This window comes from Geotrypetes seraphini, chromosome 2 (assembly GCF_902459505.1).
Source record: "Geotrypetes seraphini chromosome 2, aGeoSer1.1, whole genome shotgun sequence".
In the NCBI taxonomy this organism is placed as follows: domain Eukaryota; kingdom Metazoa; phylum Chordata; class Amphibia; order Gymnophiona; family Dermophiidae; genus Geotrypetes; species Geotrypetes seraphini.
This window is the reverse complement of record NC_047085.1, coordinates 260,098,994-260,115,838: the sequence shown is the minus strand read 5'-3', so window position 1 is coordinate 260,115,838 and position 16,845 is coordinate 260,098,994. Positions and strand designations below refer to the sequence as shown.

Below are 16,845 nucleotides of genomic sequence, written 5' to 3'. Positions count from 1 at the left end.
GCCGGTCCATAGGTGTAAAAAGGTTGAAGAACACTGGCTTAGACCACTGTTTTTCCACTTCTCTTATGTCTTCCCATCCTAACAGCTCTTTCTTCAGGTACTCTCCCATTTTATTAAAGTTTGTACGTTTGAAATCTAGGACTTTTAGTATTGTGTGGCCGTCTTCCACTTTAGCTGTTATATCAAACCAAACCGTTTGATGATCGCTACTTCCAAGGTGAGCACCCACTCGTACATTAGATATACTCTTCCCATTTGTGAGGACCAGATCCAGTATCACTTTTCCCCTCATGGGTTCCATCACCATTTGTCTGAACAGAGCCTCTTGAAAGGTATCCACAATCTTCCTTTCCGATTCCGCAGCTGGAACTTTCCAGTCCGCATCCGGCAGGTTGAAATCTCTCAACAGCAGCACTTCCTCTTTCTTTCCAAACTTTTGGATATCCACAATCATATCTTTATCAATTTGCTGTGATTGAGTTGGAGGTCTGTAGACTACACCCACATAGACAGACGTTCCATCTTCTCTTTTCAGAGCGATCCATATTGCTTCTTTCTCTCCCCAGGTCTCTTGCATTTCCGTCACTTGGATATCGATCTTTACATAGACAGCTACTCCTCCACCTTTTTGACCATCTCTGTCCTTTCTAACAAGATTATAACCCGGTATGTTTGCATCCCATCCATGGGATTCACTGAACAATGTCTCTGTGATATTAACATTATCCAGGTCTGCCTCTAACATCAGGGCTTGCAGATCATGAACTTTGTTGCTTAGACTGCAAGCATTTGTGGTCATTGCTTTCCAGCTATTTTTCAGCAGTAATCTCCTTTTTTGTATAGTTTTTTGTTTTGTTTTACTTCCTGTTGCAATGCTAAGAAGTGAGTTTCTAATATTGTTTGTGTTGCAATCTTTACTACCATCACATCTTTGCAGGGGGTGGTCTTTATTATTGTCCACACAAAGCAAAATGGATGATGAACATCAACTGTGGACCCGTTCATTCGTCCATTTTGAAATAAACAAGATCGTTTTTACAGTTCATTCTTGGGAGTGTTCACTGTCCAATCCCACTTTGCTTTGTGTGCTCTTGGACCCATGGGTTTTTGTCTAGTTGGACTTTTGGTATTTCTCTATAATTGTCCTTCATACATACACGCCACTCCCACATTTTAGTTTAAATGCCTAGAAACATATTGTCTAAAGCACAGTTCTTCAACCGCCGGTCCGCAGGAAATTTTTGCCAGTCCGCGCAGGACCGGCAAGATTGACTCCCTTCAATTTCCTGCCGGTCCATGCAGGGCCGGCAAGATCAACAGCTGAAGTCTGCGCTGGGCCAGAGAGATCTTGGGGAGCCTTCGACAGTGGCTTTCTCCCCTCTCTGCAGCTCTCCTTTACTTCCCAGCGCAGCGATTCACGCAAGGCAGCCTCAGGGCTTTTGCTGAGTCGCGGCTGCCTCTGATGATGCAACTTCCTCTTTCCTCAGAGGTGGCGCGACCCAACAAAGGACCCGAGGCTGCCTTCCTGAATCGCTGCGCTGAGAAGTAAGGAGAGCTGCTGGGAGGGGAGAAAGCTACTATTGGAGTATGAGAAGCTGCTGAGCAAGGGGAAACAGGGACAGCTGCTACTGGAGAGGGAGAAGGAAAGATGCTGCTAGGAGGGGAGGAGGGAAAGGAATCTGGGAAGCTGCTGGGTAAGGGAAAAAAGGGACAGCTGCTACTGGACCTGGAGGGAAGGAGAAGGAGAGATGCTGCTGGGAGGGGAGGAGGGAAAGGAGTCTGGGAAGCTGCTGGGCAAGGGAAAAAAGGGGACAGCTGCTACTGGAGAGGGAGAAGGAGAGATGCTGCTGGGAGGGGAGGAGGGAAAGGAGTCTGGGAAGCTGCTGGGCAAGGGAAAAAAAGGGACAGCTGCTACTGGAGAGGGAGAAGGAGAGTTGCTGCTGGGAGGGGAGGAGGGAAAGGAGTCTGGGAAGCTGATGGGCAAGGGAAAAAAAGGGACAGCTGCTACTGGAGAGGGAGAAGGAGAGATGCTGCTGGGAGGGGAGGAAGGGAAGAGAGTTACTGCTGGACAGGAGGAGGAGGGAAGGGAGAATGAAACAAGGAAGGAAACTGCTGGCAGAGAGATTAGAGGAGGGGAAGGGGAGACACAGGCATGAGAAAGTAGAGAGATTGATGAGAGGAAGGGGTCAGCAGAAAAAATAAGCAGAGAGGGACAACGATGATAGATCTGGTGTAGGAGAGATAAAAATGAAGAGAGCAGTGCAGCTGGAATGAATCATGTAAAAAGGAGAGAGGGGGCACAAACTGGATGGCAAGGGGAGAGGGGCATAGAAAGAAGACAGACACCATATGGAAGGGGGAGAGGACAGACAGTGGATGGAAGGGGCAGATGCTGGATTGAAGAGACAGAGAGGGCAGACGCTGGAAGGAAGAGAGTGAAAAGAAGATTGAAAGCAGAAACCAGAGCCGACAAAAGGTAGAAAAAAATAATTTTATTTCTATTTTGTGATTAGAATATATCAGATTTGAAATATATATCCTGCTAGAGCTGGTGTTAGACATAACTGGGGACTTCAAAACCCAGGCAGTGCTTCTTTAGCTTCCAGCTGGCTTAGGGCGCTCTCTGACCAGGGGGCAGTTGCCCTAGTTGCACTCCCCTAAAACTATTCCTGTCATGTGTGACTGCAGTATTCTGTTAGCATGATATTTCTGTGTAGCATTCTGTAATAATTTGGCTTGTTCAGTTTTCTTGATAGTAGAGGGGATATATGTGAAGGGGAGGGGAGACAGGGGTTTTGTTGATCCTTGCTCTGAATTATTTGTATTTATAAAATGACAATTGTACAGAATATTGTTTCTTTTTATACTTTAATAAAATACATTCAATATAAAATCATAACTGAGGCTTGTGTGGATGGGATCAGATGATTTGTGGGGACCGAGCTCGCGGAGATGGGGCGGAAATGGGGTTTTTAAATTTTAGTCCTAGTAGTTTGCCGGTCCACAAAATAATTCTTTTTTTTCTGCCGGTCCATGGGTGTAAAAAGGTTGAAGAACACTGGTCTAAAGAAATATGATTCTTTATATGCCTATTCAGGCTATTCATCCTATTAACACAATTTATTATTTACCATAACGATTAATAAATGGAGGACTGGATTCAAGTAGAAATCAAGTTCAATACCAGGAACAAGCTCAAGAGGAACATAATCTGTTGGAAGATATTTTTAATGTGTGTAGAGATTTCACTTACAGATGTGGCAAAAAGAGCAACTTTGATTGTTTCATTCGTTTTTGAGCAAGATTTAAATGAATAATAAAATTATATTTTTGTAACTCTCGAAAGTTGTTTTGTGGACAAAAAATGTGGATATATCCAGATGTAGTGAAAGTGACATAAGATGGAAGAAAAGAATTTCTTTCAATGAGAGAAGTGAAGACACTGGGGGGGGGTCCTCTTTTTTGTTAGCATATCCCTGTAAATGTATAGTGCATTATCTTGGTAATAAGTATGTATTCTTTGTTCCAGATCAATTGAGATCTTTTCTAGACCTTACAAATCTTTCTGGGAAAATGAAAAATAGTTAATTGTTTATTTGGATCATGCAGTCAAGCAAGCAGCATTTGCTTTTTATGATTTTTTTCCTTTATCTTTCTCCTAGTTATTGGACCTCTCCTCTAAATTTTATGGTCTAAGGAAGATTTAATTAATTTTTGTAATTTTTTTTTTTGAAGAATAACGCTGTTTTTCTGTAACAAGTGTTATTACTTGTAATAATTTTCTAATAAATAAAGCAAAAAATAATAATAAAGAAATATACAGAGCAGATCAGAAACACTTTCCAGTTCGAAAGCAGAAGGAAAAATAAGAGGGCAGCTGAGCCCTCGGTAGAAGAAGGAGTTGAAAACCTAGATTCTTTCTGCAAGGCTTGCAAGCATGAGGAGAATACCCTACTGTCCAGAGTGACATACCTATTGCACTAGAAATTCAGTTATTGAAACAAAGGGCTGTGTGTATGGTTCAGATTATGACATGATATGCTAAAACTTCACAAAGTTTCAGCAACAATTTGTGATAGACTCCTCTTGAAGGCAGCATGATATTCACTAAATCAAGCTGAGTTTCATGCAACATTTTGCAATACTTCATAAAATACTGATTTTATTTTGCTACATGATGGGTATATATACTACACTACATTACACATTCCATCAAAATAAAGTCGGTATCTGACATCACCCATGATACAAGATATGTTCTTTTCATTCCTCTCACTACTATTCTACCTCACTCTGACCTACCGCTAGACCACCTTTTCACCTGACTCATGTCACTAGAAGACAGGGGTGGGCAATCTTTCGGCTGCAACATATGTGATATTGGAACAGGCACAGACTTCCATAAACCTTCTGTGATAAATAAGCAAAAAAACTAAACTAAAAATGAGAGAAACAAACTTCTAGTGTGGCTATTCTGAAAATATTTGCAAAATACAGAATTCAATAGCACTAAAACTCTAAATTAGTTATGTTTTCTGTGTATACTTCTCACGGGCTGCATTTAGCCAGAAGACCCACAGACTGCCCACTCCTAGAATAAGATAATAGATTGAGAGACAGCTAGTTATCTCACATGCCCTCTTCCACCTATGGAAAAAAAAATAGCAAAAGGTGGTACTTACCAAGCTGGGATAGTCGGAACAGCTCATCCTCATTCTCTGTTGTGTGATCTACATTCAGCTGAGTGACCTGCAGTCCGTCTACTGTTGACTTGCAGAGTAGTGCACGGTTTGTACCTGAGAAGACAGTATACATGGAGAGCCAGGTTACATACATATGTAAAAGTATCTTAAGTAGGGTCACCTCTTAGGGTTTTCACATGTGGAAAGCATCCAGAAATGTCAAACCTAAAGGGTATGGCCATGAAGGGCAGAGGAAAAACCAACATTCTGTCTAATTCTTTGACCTCAGTTTTAAAATTGTAAATAGACTGTGTTTATATTAGGGTACTAATCTGTAACACTTTACTGTTTGTTTGTTTTTTCCAAATCTTTATTCATTTTAAAAACCAACAACAAGTACAACATATTATCAAACAATTTACAAAAAAAGCAGCACTTAATTCCATCAATTGATACATATCCCTTCCTCCACCCACCCTTCCTTTCATACAGTATAAAGACAATCAAGAGTAATGCAAATGACTAAGATAAGCAAATTACAATAAAAAAATAAATTAAGTACATATCCCCCCCCCCCCTGCCTTCCTGGATGTGTATAATCAACAGCAAAACTAATAATCAATCTTTACAAAATTTTGTCACTTTACTGTTTATGATCTGATGATTTTGTAAATTTCCTTTGGGCTTAAGTTAACCATAAATGTCTGGAAGCGATGAGTCAGGGTTGCAGCAGCTACAAAGCCCGAGCTGATATCTGCCCCGTCTGGACTTTTGCCGTTGTGATTATTTAAAATATGCTGAGGCAACAGAGTTGCTTTAGGAAATTGGACTTCTATCAGACTTATTTGATTTTTTTTTCCAGTTTATGAATTATTTTACATTTTATTCCATTGTTTTTACCCCTATTCTTTTTATTAATTGAATTTTCCTGAATTCTATTGTTTAACAGTTCCTCCCTTCTATTCCTTTTTACATATTCCTTTAATTCATTTAGATATCATTTACATAGATGATGTTCCTATCTGTAAAGTTAGGAAATATTCTACATGCTTCCCTCCTCTCCACTCCCTCCATAGTCCTCCCTACCCTCTTCTAACCCCTTCCTCTGTAATGTCGCTTAGAGCTTGTATAGGTATGTGTGACGCACAAATGGAAGAAATAAAATAATAAATAAATAGAATATCAAACTAGAATAAATTAAAATTTGTCCATTATCTTCTTGCTAAGAATTGAAAAAGATAGCCACTAATCTTATTACATTCTAAACAGTCCATCCAATTGCAACTGCAATTCAAAAATGCTATCAGGTCAGTAACCACTCACCAATTCCCACCTGAACATTTCCTCCCTCCTCCCTAGACAGTTCCCCCTGCCCCCCCCCTCCAACCGTATTACCTTTAAAAAAAAAACCCCTCATGCTCTGTTCCTTACTGCTCTGGACATGACTGCGCTGTGTGCAGCCCCCAAGTGTTAGGGGGAGACTCAGAGTATGTTCAGTCCTCTAGTGTTATGGTAAGGTTTTTTGCGGAATGGTTGTAGTTTGGGGTTTTTTAGTCTATCATGAGTGAATGGGAACTGTCTGGAAGGAAGTGACCTAGGTAGTAATTTTCCAGATGGCAATTGGTAGGTAGTAACTGTCTAGTGAAAATTGTCCAGGTAGTTAATGACTTAGAACCTCAAAAATAATATACTATCTTACCATAAAAACTATATAACCTGTATGTCTGGACAGTTTGCTTGTTTGATGCTCTTAATATACAGCTGTAGATACCTACAGGCATAATAATGTTAACGGAGAAAAGAAAGCAGTGGAAGAGTGATGCAGAATGAAAAGAAATTGGCCTCACAAGGCTCCCTGAATATCCAAGGCTTTCAGTTAAACTTTGGTTTTTGTCTGTTTTACTTACTTGAAATGCCCCATTTACACTGTTTTAGTACTGAATCCCCCTGCAACAGCCAGTTTTTATCTCTTCAGCTGGTAACTGAGGGAGAGAAACATTCCTTCCTGTGCATGTGTACATACATGTTATCTTGGCCAGGTTCTCTGTACATGCATATGTTCTGATTAGTTGTCCAGGCCAGGCCCAGACCTGTTGAGCTAGGCACCGCAAAAGTATAATTGTAGCCATACACTGGTAATTTTTTAAGAGGAGATTTTTCTAGGAGCTCTTTTTTTCCTTCGTTTCTTGTCTCCATTCTTCCATCTGTGCACAGCAGGGGTTTAACTGCAAGGCTCCAGTCTAGACCCTTCATGCCCCCTCCTCATGTATGGACTACAATGAAGATCATTTACCTGTAACTAGAAGCAACGTACATGGTCGTCTTTGGTAGCTTTTGCTGAGTTGCTGGCAAATTGCCTTGCTTGATGGGTTCTCATGTGGTAGGGCCTCTGTATGTGTAAAGGCAATACAGAGAGTATGTAGCTATATACACTCTGGCATCATGTGTAATTTATGCACATTGTTATCTAAAAATACAAAAGAACCCACAAGGTACAATACCAGCAGGAATCTCTGCTGTTTTAAATCAGAAGTGAGGTACCTTCCAGATGACAATGTGCAGATCAGGTGGCTATTTTCTGGGTAGCAATGTGTAGATTTGGCAGCTGTGAATGTAACAACTGTGTAGAATAGGTTAGAAAAATCCTAGGAAAACTGTATGCACATTTGATACTTGAACAACGCGTATCCGCTGGGGTGCCCCTGTTGCATCGGCCCTGGGTGCCTGAGAGGATTCGGCCCGAGCGAGTCTTATCATCAGTAGACACAGCCCTGCGGGTCTGGAATATGACCCGGAGAAGTTTGTTGCTGGATAGGCGCCATTCTTGGTATACACTGCTGCGCCATAATGTGGCCTTTGAGCCTGGTCGGGGAGAGGGTGTGTTTGCTCGGTGGGAGTCTCATGGATTGGTGTGTGTGGGTCAACTGTGGGATCCACTCTTGGGCAGTATTAGGTCCTTCGCTGAGCTTCAGGGCCGTTATGATCTTCTGGCTCGGGATTTGTTTCCCTACTTACAGGCTGTTCACTACTTGCAGGCCTCGGGGGCCCTACGGGACTTACGGGCGGGTAAGACCCCCTTTGAGTTGTTGTTGGGCCCGACTCTCCGGAAGGGCGCTTTATCTGCTATGTGACAGCCACATTTAAGTTCAGATGGGGTACAAAATGGCAGGATAAGAAGGGAAGCACCATCCCTAAGCGATCCCTTTAGGCAGTTCATGGATCTCAATAGCTAAAATCATACAGGAGATCCTAAGGCCAGTTCCGAGTTCAATGCAGGAGTTACCCCTTAATGGACTAAAGCTGCAATACAATCTCTTCACCTGGGGAAGCAGGAGGCAGAGCATGAAGCAGTCAGAAAATTAAGATGGGTTTTCCTGACTGCTTCTGCCATACAGATAGGAAGCTGAAACTGACTTGAGAAAAAATTTGAAACTGTCTAAGGTCTTAATCTCAGAACTGGAAAGAAGATACACACCCTAGAAGAGGCATAAGTTCTCTCTAGAGAAAAAAAAAATTATCAACTGCAATTGAGGCACTTGAGCAAAGAGATAAACAGACTGCAAACTTAGAAGTTCAGGTTCGTACTCAAAGAGAATTAATACGATTTATCTGATTGTTATGTAGTGAATCAATATACAAAATCCAACAAGCAGGGCAAGATATTATGTTAGACCTCCAAAGCACTTGATTATGCAAGAAGCATTTGTCAAGAGCAAGCAATGAGAATTGAAGCCTGTATGTTAGTTAAAGAAATGTAGACAACAGAAAAGACACTGATAGATCTGACCGAACATACTGTAGTACAAGCAGATAGTACAAATTTAACAATTATTTCAACATAATAAAAAGTGAAACATGCTTAGACAGCATACACTGTGCTGAAAATGAAGGCACACAAGTCAAAGAATTGTTTTCTGTAGTAAAGCACATCTCCACAGATGGAAAAAAATTACAATGGTCCTCCATAATCTGAAGGCCCACCAGCTACACAAACAGATTGAAAGCCACACCAACCCAAGGACGGGGCTCTGTTTGCTTTACAGAGGCAGGCATTGAGACAGAAGCATCATCTGCAGAGAAAATGTGCCTATGGTATGTGAATTACAAGATCACGACATGCTAACTTCATTAGAATTGAAAGTTGCACAAACAGGGGGGGAAATCTGACATGAGGCAGCCTCCCACATAAGCAGTCAGTTCAATTCCCCATAACAGTAAAACAGTGCAGAAAGGAAAACAGGATTCCAGTAGATCTGGATGCTAGCTTATACATATAGAACCCCCCCCCCAAAGAGGGAGTTAAGACTCGTGTTTCATTAGCTCCAGAAAATGTAGATAGTGGCAACCTCTCATCTGTGAGTATCAGGCATCAACCCACAGAAAGCTTAGTGTGAGAAAGTGGGGAGAAATGAGACCCAGCACATTTGAGAGACACACTTTTAAGCATATCAGAAGCTTCAATGTCAGATGTCACTCTCATTCTGGGACTGCTGGAAGATAGAGGTATATCCCTGCGTCCAGTTACATAAACACAAGCTGGGAAAACATTTATGAGGGTTGAGGGCTTTGCAGATACTTATCAACTCTACTGCAAGATTAATCACTGGCTACTAGTGCTACCCGATTCAGGGAAAAATTTCTCGATTTGATTCGATTCAGCCTATTGAATTGGATTTTCGATTCGATTTTCCTGCCCAATTGGGTGTTTGTTTTTTTTCAAACATCCTGGTGGGTTTATTTTATAGCCTCTTCACCCCCTTTGCCTTCTCCTAACCACACTGGCGTTGTGGTGTAAACAGAATAAACAAACAAAAAAGACTTTTCCTCTCTCTGTCAAATCCTAGCTCACATTTGCGGTCTAACACCAGCTCTGGCAGGATACACGTTTCAAATCTGACATATTGTAATCACAAAATGGAAAATAAAATTAGTTTTTCTACCTTTTGTTGTCTGGTTATTATTCAAATCTTGTTGGTCCCAGGCTCTGGTTGTCTTCTGATAAACTTGCTTGCCAAAGTCTCCTTCTTTCTTCTTTCTCCGTGCTAACCATCCATCTGCCATCTCTGTCCTCCCCTTCCGTTTCCCTTCCCTCCCCGGAGGTCTGGCATCTTTTCTTTTTTTCGTCTCCATCCACAGATCCACCTTTTCTCAACTACTCTTTCATCCAGCATCTCTTCCTCCTTCCCCACCACCCCAGGGTCCACCATCTCGCCCTTTCTTTTCCCAACTACCCTACTATCCAGTATCTCTATCCCCCCTCCACACCATCCCTTGTGTCCAACTTCTCTCCCTTTCTGTTCCTTCCCTTCCTCCCTAAATCTCATTGTCCATCATCTCTCTCCCTCTCCTCTATTTTTAGGCCCATTATTTCTTCCCCCCCAAAGTCTAGCATAGCACGTCTTTTTGAACCCACCCTTCCCTCCCTCCCTCCATGTACTTCTACACCAGGGCCCCCCTCCCCTGAAGGTCTGTCCCCCCTGAAGGCATGCACCTCCCCCTGAAGGCCTGTCTCCTCATCCCTGAAGGCCTGTCCCCCCCCTTGAAGGCCTATGCCACCGTCCCTGGCCTGTCCCCGCCTTGAAGGCCTTTCCCCCCCTTGAAGGCTTGTCCCCCCCTTGAAGGCTTGTCCCCCCTCCCTTAAAGGCATGTCCCCTCTGAAGGCCTATGCCACCATCCCTGGCCTGTCCCCCCTTTGAAAGTCTGCTCCCCCCTTGAAGGCTTGTCCCCCCTTAAAGGCCTGTTCCCCCCTTAAAGGCCTGTTCCCCCCTTACAGTCCTGTCCCCCCCTTAAAGGTTTGTCCCCCACCTTGAAGGCCTGTTCCCCCCTTGAAGGCCTGAAACACCCAAGGCCTGTCCCACCCCCACTCCGAAGGACTGCGCCCCCCTACCCCTCCGGGGAAGGCCTCCATGTTCCCCCTGGCCTCCCCGCACTGTTTACCTTCTAGCTGAAGCCTGCACAGAAGATCACGGTTATAGCGTCTTTGCAAACTGCTTTGAGCTGTTTCCTCTGCTGCGGTCCCGCCCCTCCTCTGATGTCAGATGCAGGATCGCGGTGGAGGAAACAGCTAAAAGCAATTTTCAAAGATGCTAAAACCGCGATCTTCTATGCAGGCTGCAACTAGAAGGTAAACGGTGCAGGGAGGCCAGGGGGAAGCCGGACGCCAGGGTGGGAAACCGGGGGAGCCGGACAGCAGCACTTCCCAACTGACCCTCCCTCCTCGCTCTCTAAAGCTGGTGCAGCAGCGGCCGGCCAGCAAGAGCAGCGCTGCCGCTCCTGCTTTAGGGGGCGACGGGGGGAGGGTCCGAATCGGGAAGCCGAGTTTTTTTAATTTTAAATCGATTCGAATCAATTCACCCGAAGTGAATCGGTGAACCGATTAGAATCGTGAATCAGACAGCACTACTGGCTACTCATACAACAAAGAGTGCAGTTTAAGATTCTTGCGATTATCCATCAGACATTGTTATCATTCTTCTTCAAAGATTATACAGGAATTCTTTGAAATTTATAAACCGAGAAGAGAGCTTAGATCTGTAAATGGGATGAAATTAAGTTTGGAGGGTAGCAGGAGAAATTAGGCTCTTACCTAATCTTTCTGTTAGTTTGTAGACCAGTATAGTTCCTTACGGATAAGTATTATAACTCACTGCTGCCAGCAGGTAGAGACTGAGATCAAACTTGTATATCAGCACAGCTTCCCCTCTACTAATCCAGTCTGCCAAATAGCCAAGCAGAACCTACGAAATTCTTAACTGAAAAATAGTAAAACACACTCCAAACAAGAGTGTAAAAACAACAAACATTTGTAAACAACTGTTGGAACATGTATAAAACTGAATCCTGGAGATAAAACATCCCCACAGTCCACCAACTTAGCCATAGCCGCTGTTCTTAATTCTCCCTGGCCCTAGAAAAATACTAGAACCAGCAGAAAAATTCAAAATCTGCACATGAGCAAAAAACCGCAATCACCGCACAAAGACAGATAGGGTAGGGAATTATACCGGTCTACAAGCTAACAGAAAGAAAATTAGCAGGTAAGAATCTAATTTCTCCTTCTGTATCACTTGATAGACTGGTATAGTTCCTTAAGGATGGGACGTACCAAAGCAGTACCATCAAGGGTGGGAACTCTGAAGGGTCAACACCAGGACACGTTCATCGAACACTGCGTCCCGATGCGCTTGAACATCTACACAGTAGTATCGGACAAAGGAATGCAGAGAAGACCAGACTACAGCCTTGCAGATATCCACAAGAGGCACTAGAGAAGACTCAGCCCAAGAAGCTGCCTGACCCCAAGTGGAATGAGACTTGAGAAATTCCATAACAGGCTCTTCTTCAGAAGATAAGAGGAAGCAATAGTCTCCTTGATCCAGCACACAATAGTAGCCTTAGAAGCGCCATCCCCCCTACTAGGACCTGCTAGAAGGACAAAGAGATGGTCTGATTTCCTGATCTCCTAGGTCCTCTGCACATAAGAGCGAAGGACCCGACTGACATCCAATTTGCCCAGCTGTCGTTGCTCAGAAGTACCCTCCCGACTACCCAACACCGGGAGGACTACAGATTGATTGACATGAAAAGGAGAAACTACTTTTGGCAGAAAACTCCAAGAAAGGAGCCCTACAAGAGAAAAACTGCAGCTCAGAAACACATCTAGCTGAAGTAATGGCCACCAAGAAGACCGCTTTAAGAGTAAGGTCCTTCAAAGAACAGTCGCCCAATGGTTCAAAAGGAGGGCACACTAGAATTGACAGAACCAGATTGAGATCCCAAGAAGGAACAGAGGGCCGCACGGGAGGCCTCAGCAACTTGGCCGCCCGCAAGAAGCGAATCACATCAAGAATGGCAGTCAAATGCTGACCTTTCACTAACCCCCGAAAGGCTGACAAGGCTGCAAGCTGAACCCGGAGAGAAGACTAAACCAGTCCCCTATCCAGGCCATCCTGCAAGAACTCTAAGATATTTGGCAGGGAAGCGCAAAAAGAAACCACACCACGCGCATCACACCATTCCTCAAATAAGCCAAACGCCAAACTCTCCTATAAGCCCACAAGGTGGAAAGCCTCCGGGACCCCAAGAGAGTTGAGATCACTTTATCTAAATATCCCTCCTTACCTAGGCGACCCCTTTTAAAAGCCAAGCCGTAAGACAAAAGGGACCCGGATCGAACATTGGAATGGTACTCTGAGTTAGAAGGTCATCCAAAAGAGGCTGAGGAAGAAGATCCGCCACCAGATCCACGTACCACGGTCATCAAGGCCAATCCGAAGCCACCAGAACCACGAGGCCCGGATGGCGAATGATGCGGAGAAGAACTCTGCCCACTAATGGCCATTGAGGGAACACATACAACAGCCCCCTCCGTTGGACATGGTTGAACCAGAGCACTGAGGCCCTCAGCCTGACATCTCTGTAATGACTGAAGAAGTGGAGTGTTTTGGCGACACTTGTGGCCAGTCCATGAGGAGCTGACCCCAAGACTGCACTATCAATTGAAAGGCCACCTGGCTTAGACACCACTCTCCAGGATCTAGCACATGATGACTTAGGAAGTCCGCTTGAACATTCTCCACACTGGCTATGTGGGATGCTGATATTTCTGGAAGGTGCAACTCCGCCCAGACCATGAGCAGAGTCGCCTCCTATGCCACCAAAGTGCTCCTGGTGGTGCCCCCCTGATGATTGACATAGGCCACCGCCATGGCATTGTCCGCCAGAACCCTGACCATCAAGACATTGATCGACCAAGACACCTCCTCCGAGGACCAGGTGCCCTGAGCTGAGGGACCTAGACACTCAGCTCTCCAACTGAGAAGATTGGCATCTGTGAGCAGCACCGTCCACTGCGGCTGGTCCATACTCGCCCCTTGAACAAGATGGGGGGTCTGGAGCCACCAATGAAGACTGCCCCGAGCTAAGCCCGGAAGTGGAACAGGGTGATCCAGACTGTGCTTCTGAGGCGACCACCTCCGAAGAAGAGCATACTGAAGAGGACGCATGTGGGTACGTGACCATCTCATGACATCGAGGGAGACCGCCATCGATCCCAAGACATGGAGGAAATCCTGCGCCCAAGGACACCGGGACACCATACGCAGGCGAATCTGAGATTGTAATTTACTTACCCGGGCCTCCGGAAGGAAGACCTTCCCCAAGGAGGTGTCAAACAGGACCCTAGATATTCCAGGCGCTGAGATGGAGACAACCGGCTCTTGGTAAGGTTGACTACCCATCCCAGCGACTGCAGAAACTCCACCACTTGAGCCGTAACCCAAGTGTTCTCCTGGAACGACTTGGCCCGAATCAACCAGTCGTCCAGGTAGGGATGAACAAGAGTGCCCTCTTTTCGCAACGCCGATGCAACAACCACCATCACCTTGGTGAATGTCCGTGGAGCCATGGCCAGATCAAAGGGAAGCACACAGAACTAATAATGTTGCCCCAAGATCGCAAAGCACAGGAAGCGATGATGGGCGGTTCGAATGGGAATGTGCAAGTAGGCCTCGGTCAGATCTAGAGAGGTCAGAAACTCCCCCAGATGAACCGCCAGAATCACAGACTGCAGAGTTTCCAAGCGGAAGGAAGGCACATGAAGAGCCCTGTTGACCCCCTTCAAATCCAGGATGGGTCAAAAGGTCCCTTCTTTCTTTGGCACCACAAAGTAAATCGAGTACCAACCTGTGCCCCACTGGAACCACTGTGTGGAGGTCTGGCAAAATCTTTGAACGGTCTGGTGAAAGGCCTGCTGCTTCCATGCTACCTGCGAGGGAGAAGCAAGAAAACGGTCTGGCAAGGAACGGGCAAACTCCAGAGCATAGCCGTCCTGAATCACTTCAAGAACCCACTGATCAGACGTGATGTCTGCCCACTGTGGATAAAAGTTTCGCAGCCGTGCACCCACCGGAACCAAGACGGGCACCAGCAAGGAATCATTGGGCATGATGGGTGGCCGGGGACCCGGCGGGGGCGCTACTTGCATCCTGGTGGGCCCCACAAAAGGACTGCATGCGCTGGAAGAATCTGCCTATAGAGAGTCAGAAGATGAAAAAAAGGCAGCCTCTCTACAAGAGCGGAAGCGGTGGAAATCGCGCCCACGTCCACAAGCAGCGCCACTGCGAGCCAGAAATCTAGGCCTATCTTCAGGCAAACAAGGCACTTTGGAATCAGTGAGAGTCTGGACCAACCTGTCCAGATCCTCACTGAAAAAGAAAGATCCTTTAAAAGGAAACTTTGTCAACTTAACTTTGAACGCCGAATCCACCGACCAAGCGCGAAGCCACAAGGTATGGCGTACTGCTACTCCAAAGGCAAAGACATGGCAGAAGCTCGCAAGAGGTCATACATGGCATCCGAGAGATAAGAAGCACCCAATTCAATTTTGGCAACTTCTTGCTTTAGCAAGTTCCAATTCACCTCTTTACTGTCAAGAACATGCTGGGCCCAACGAAAACACGCCCGAGCCACTAGCCCACCACACATCACCGCCTGGACCGACAGAGCTGTCATATCAAAACTCTGTTTAAGGAGGGACTCCAACTTACACTCCTCTGGGTCCTTCAAGGCCGCACTGCCCTCAACAAGTGACTTCAAAGTGTCCCTATCCCCTTCAGGAATGGGATACAGGTGGGCCATAGAGCGCGTAAAAGGAAAAGGGGCTTTCAGCACCTGCCACTATGCGAACATAATATCCCGAATAACCTGATGCATAGAAAAAGAGCTTGAAGCACAGCAGATCCCGTTAAGCAAGGGGTCCAATGTACGCGGGGGCTCCGACACAGTGTCCTCAAAGTGCAAAACCAAGGAGACCTACAGAATTAACTCATGAAACTCTTCCCACTGAAAAATGAGCACCACAGATGCATCTTCGCCAGCTGGGGGGTGCTCGAACCCCTCACTGGAGGAATCTGGCCCCCCAAGAGGATTCTGGAATTCTCCCCAAGGGTCCAGGTCCTCATTAAGCAAATCTTGCTCCTCTGGGTAAACATCCTCATCCCAAGAGACCCTAGGGCATTTGGATGAGAGAGGAGTAGAGGGGGGCAAAACCGCCGCTGTGTGGGGCTGCACTGGGGAAGACGTTGAGGGAACCCCCCTTCCCGAGACCCCTGGAGTTTCTGCATGTGGGAAGCAGAAACCCAAGGTACAACTATACGATGGGAGGGATGTTATTGAATAAGAGTACCCAAGAAAGGGACTTGGGGGTAATGGTGGACATGACAATGAAGCCGACGGCATAGTGCGCAGCGGCCGCTAAGAAAGCAAATAGAATGCTAGGTATAATCAAGAAGGGTATTACAACCAGGACAAAAGAAGTTATCCTGTCGTTGTATCGGGCGATGGTGCGCCTGCATCTGGAATACTGCATCCAATATTGGTCGCCGTACCTTAAGAAGGATATGGCGTTACTCGAGAGGGTTCAGAGGAGAGCGACACGTCTGATAAAAGGGATGGAAAACCTTTCATACGCTGAGAGATTGGAGAAACTGGGTCTCTTTTCCCTGGAGAAGAGGAGACTTAGAGGGGATATGATAGAGACTTATAAGATCATGAAGGGCATAGAGAGAGTAGAGAGGGACAGATTCTTCAAACTTTCTAAAAATAAAAGAACAAGAGGGCACTCGGAAAAGTTGAAAGGGGACAGATTCAAAACGAATGCTAGGAAGTTCTTCTTTACCCAACGAGTGGTGGACAACTGGAATGCGCTTCCAGAGGGTGTAATAGGGCAGAGTACAGTACTGGGGTTTAAGAAAGGATTGGACAATTTCCTGCTGGAAAAGGGGATAGAAGGGTATAAATAGAGGATTATTGCACAGGTCCTGGACCTGTTGGGCCGCCGCGTGAGCGGACTTCTGGGCATGATGGACCTCAGGTCTGACCCAGGAGAGGCATTGCTTATGTTCTTATGTTCTTATGAGTGGACACGGAACCTCCTGCCGCCAGCACATAAGATTTATAAAGTGCCAACAAAAATTCAGGGACAAAGACCCCCGGCGGCCCCAAGGGACTCCCTGTCCCAGCAGGGACCTTGCCATACCTTGCCCCTGTATTTCCAGAACAGGGGGAAGGTTACCTGAGGTAACAGATATGAAGAATGAGGTTCCTGCCGAAATTGGACCCGAGACAGCCAAAATTGGAGCTCCTGCGGACTGGAGCATCTGAA

General features: G+C 45.6%; 1 protein-coding gene across 5 annotated transcripts in view; it reads right to left on the bottom strand.

Moving 5' to 3' along the window:
- The window catches only part of TAB1 (TGF-beta activated kinase 1 (MAP3K7) binding protein 1), a 195,424-nt gene that overhangs the window by 107,204 nt on the left and 71,375 nt on the right, over positions 1–16,845 (bottom strand). For all 5 annotated transcript variants that reach the window (XR_004537960.1, XM_033929487.1, XM_033929483.1 and 2 more), the window contains one exon: positions 4,683–4,796. Coding sequence is in view for 4 of the 5 variants with exons in the window: in XM_033929487.1 (XP_033785378.1) it covers positions 4,683–4,796 (114 nt within the window). In the remaining variant the exon portion in view is untranslated. The remainder of the gene's footprint in view (positions 1–4,682; positions 4,797–16,845) is intronic.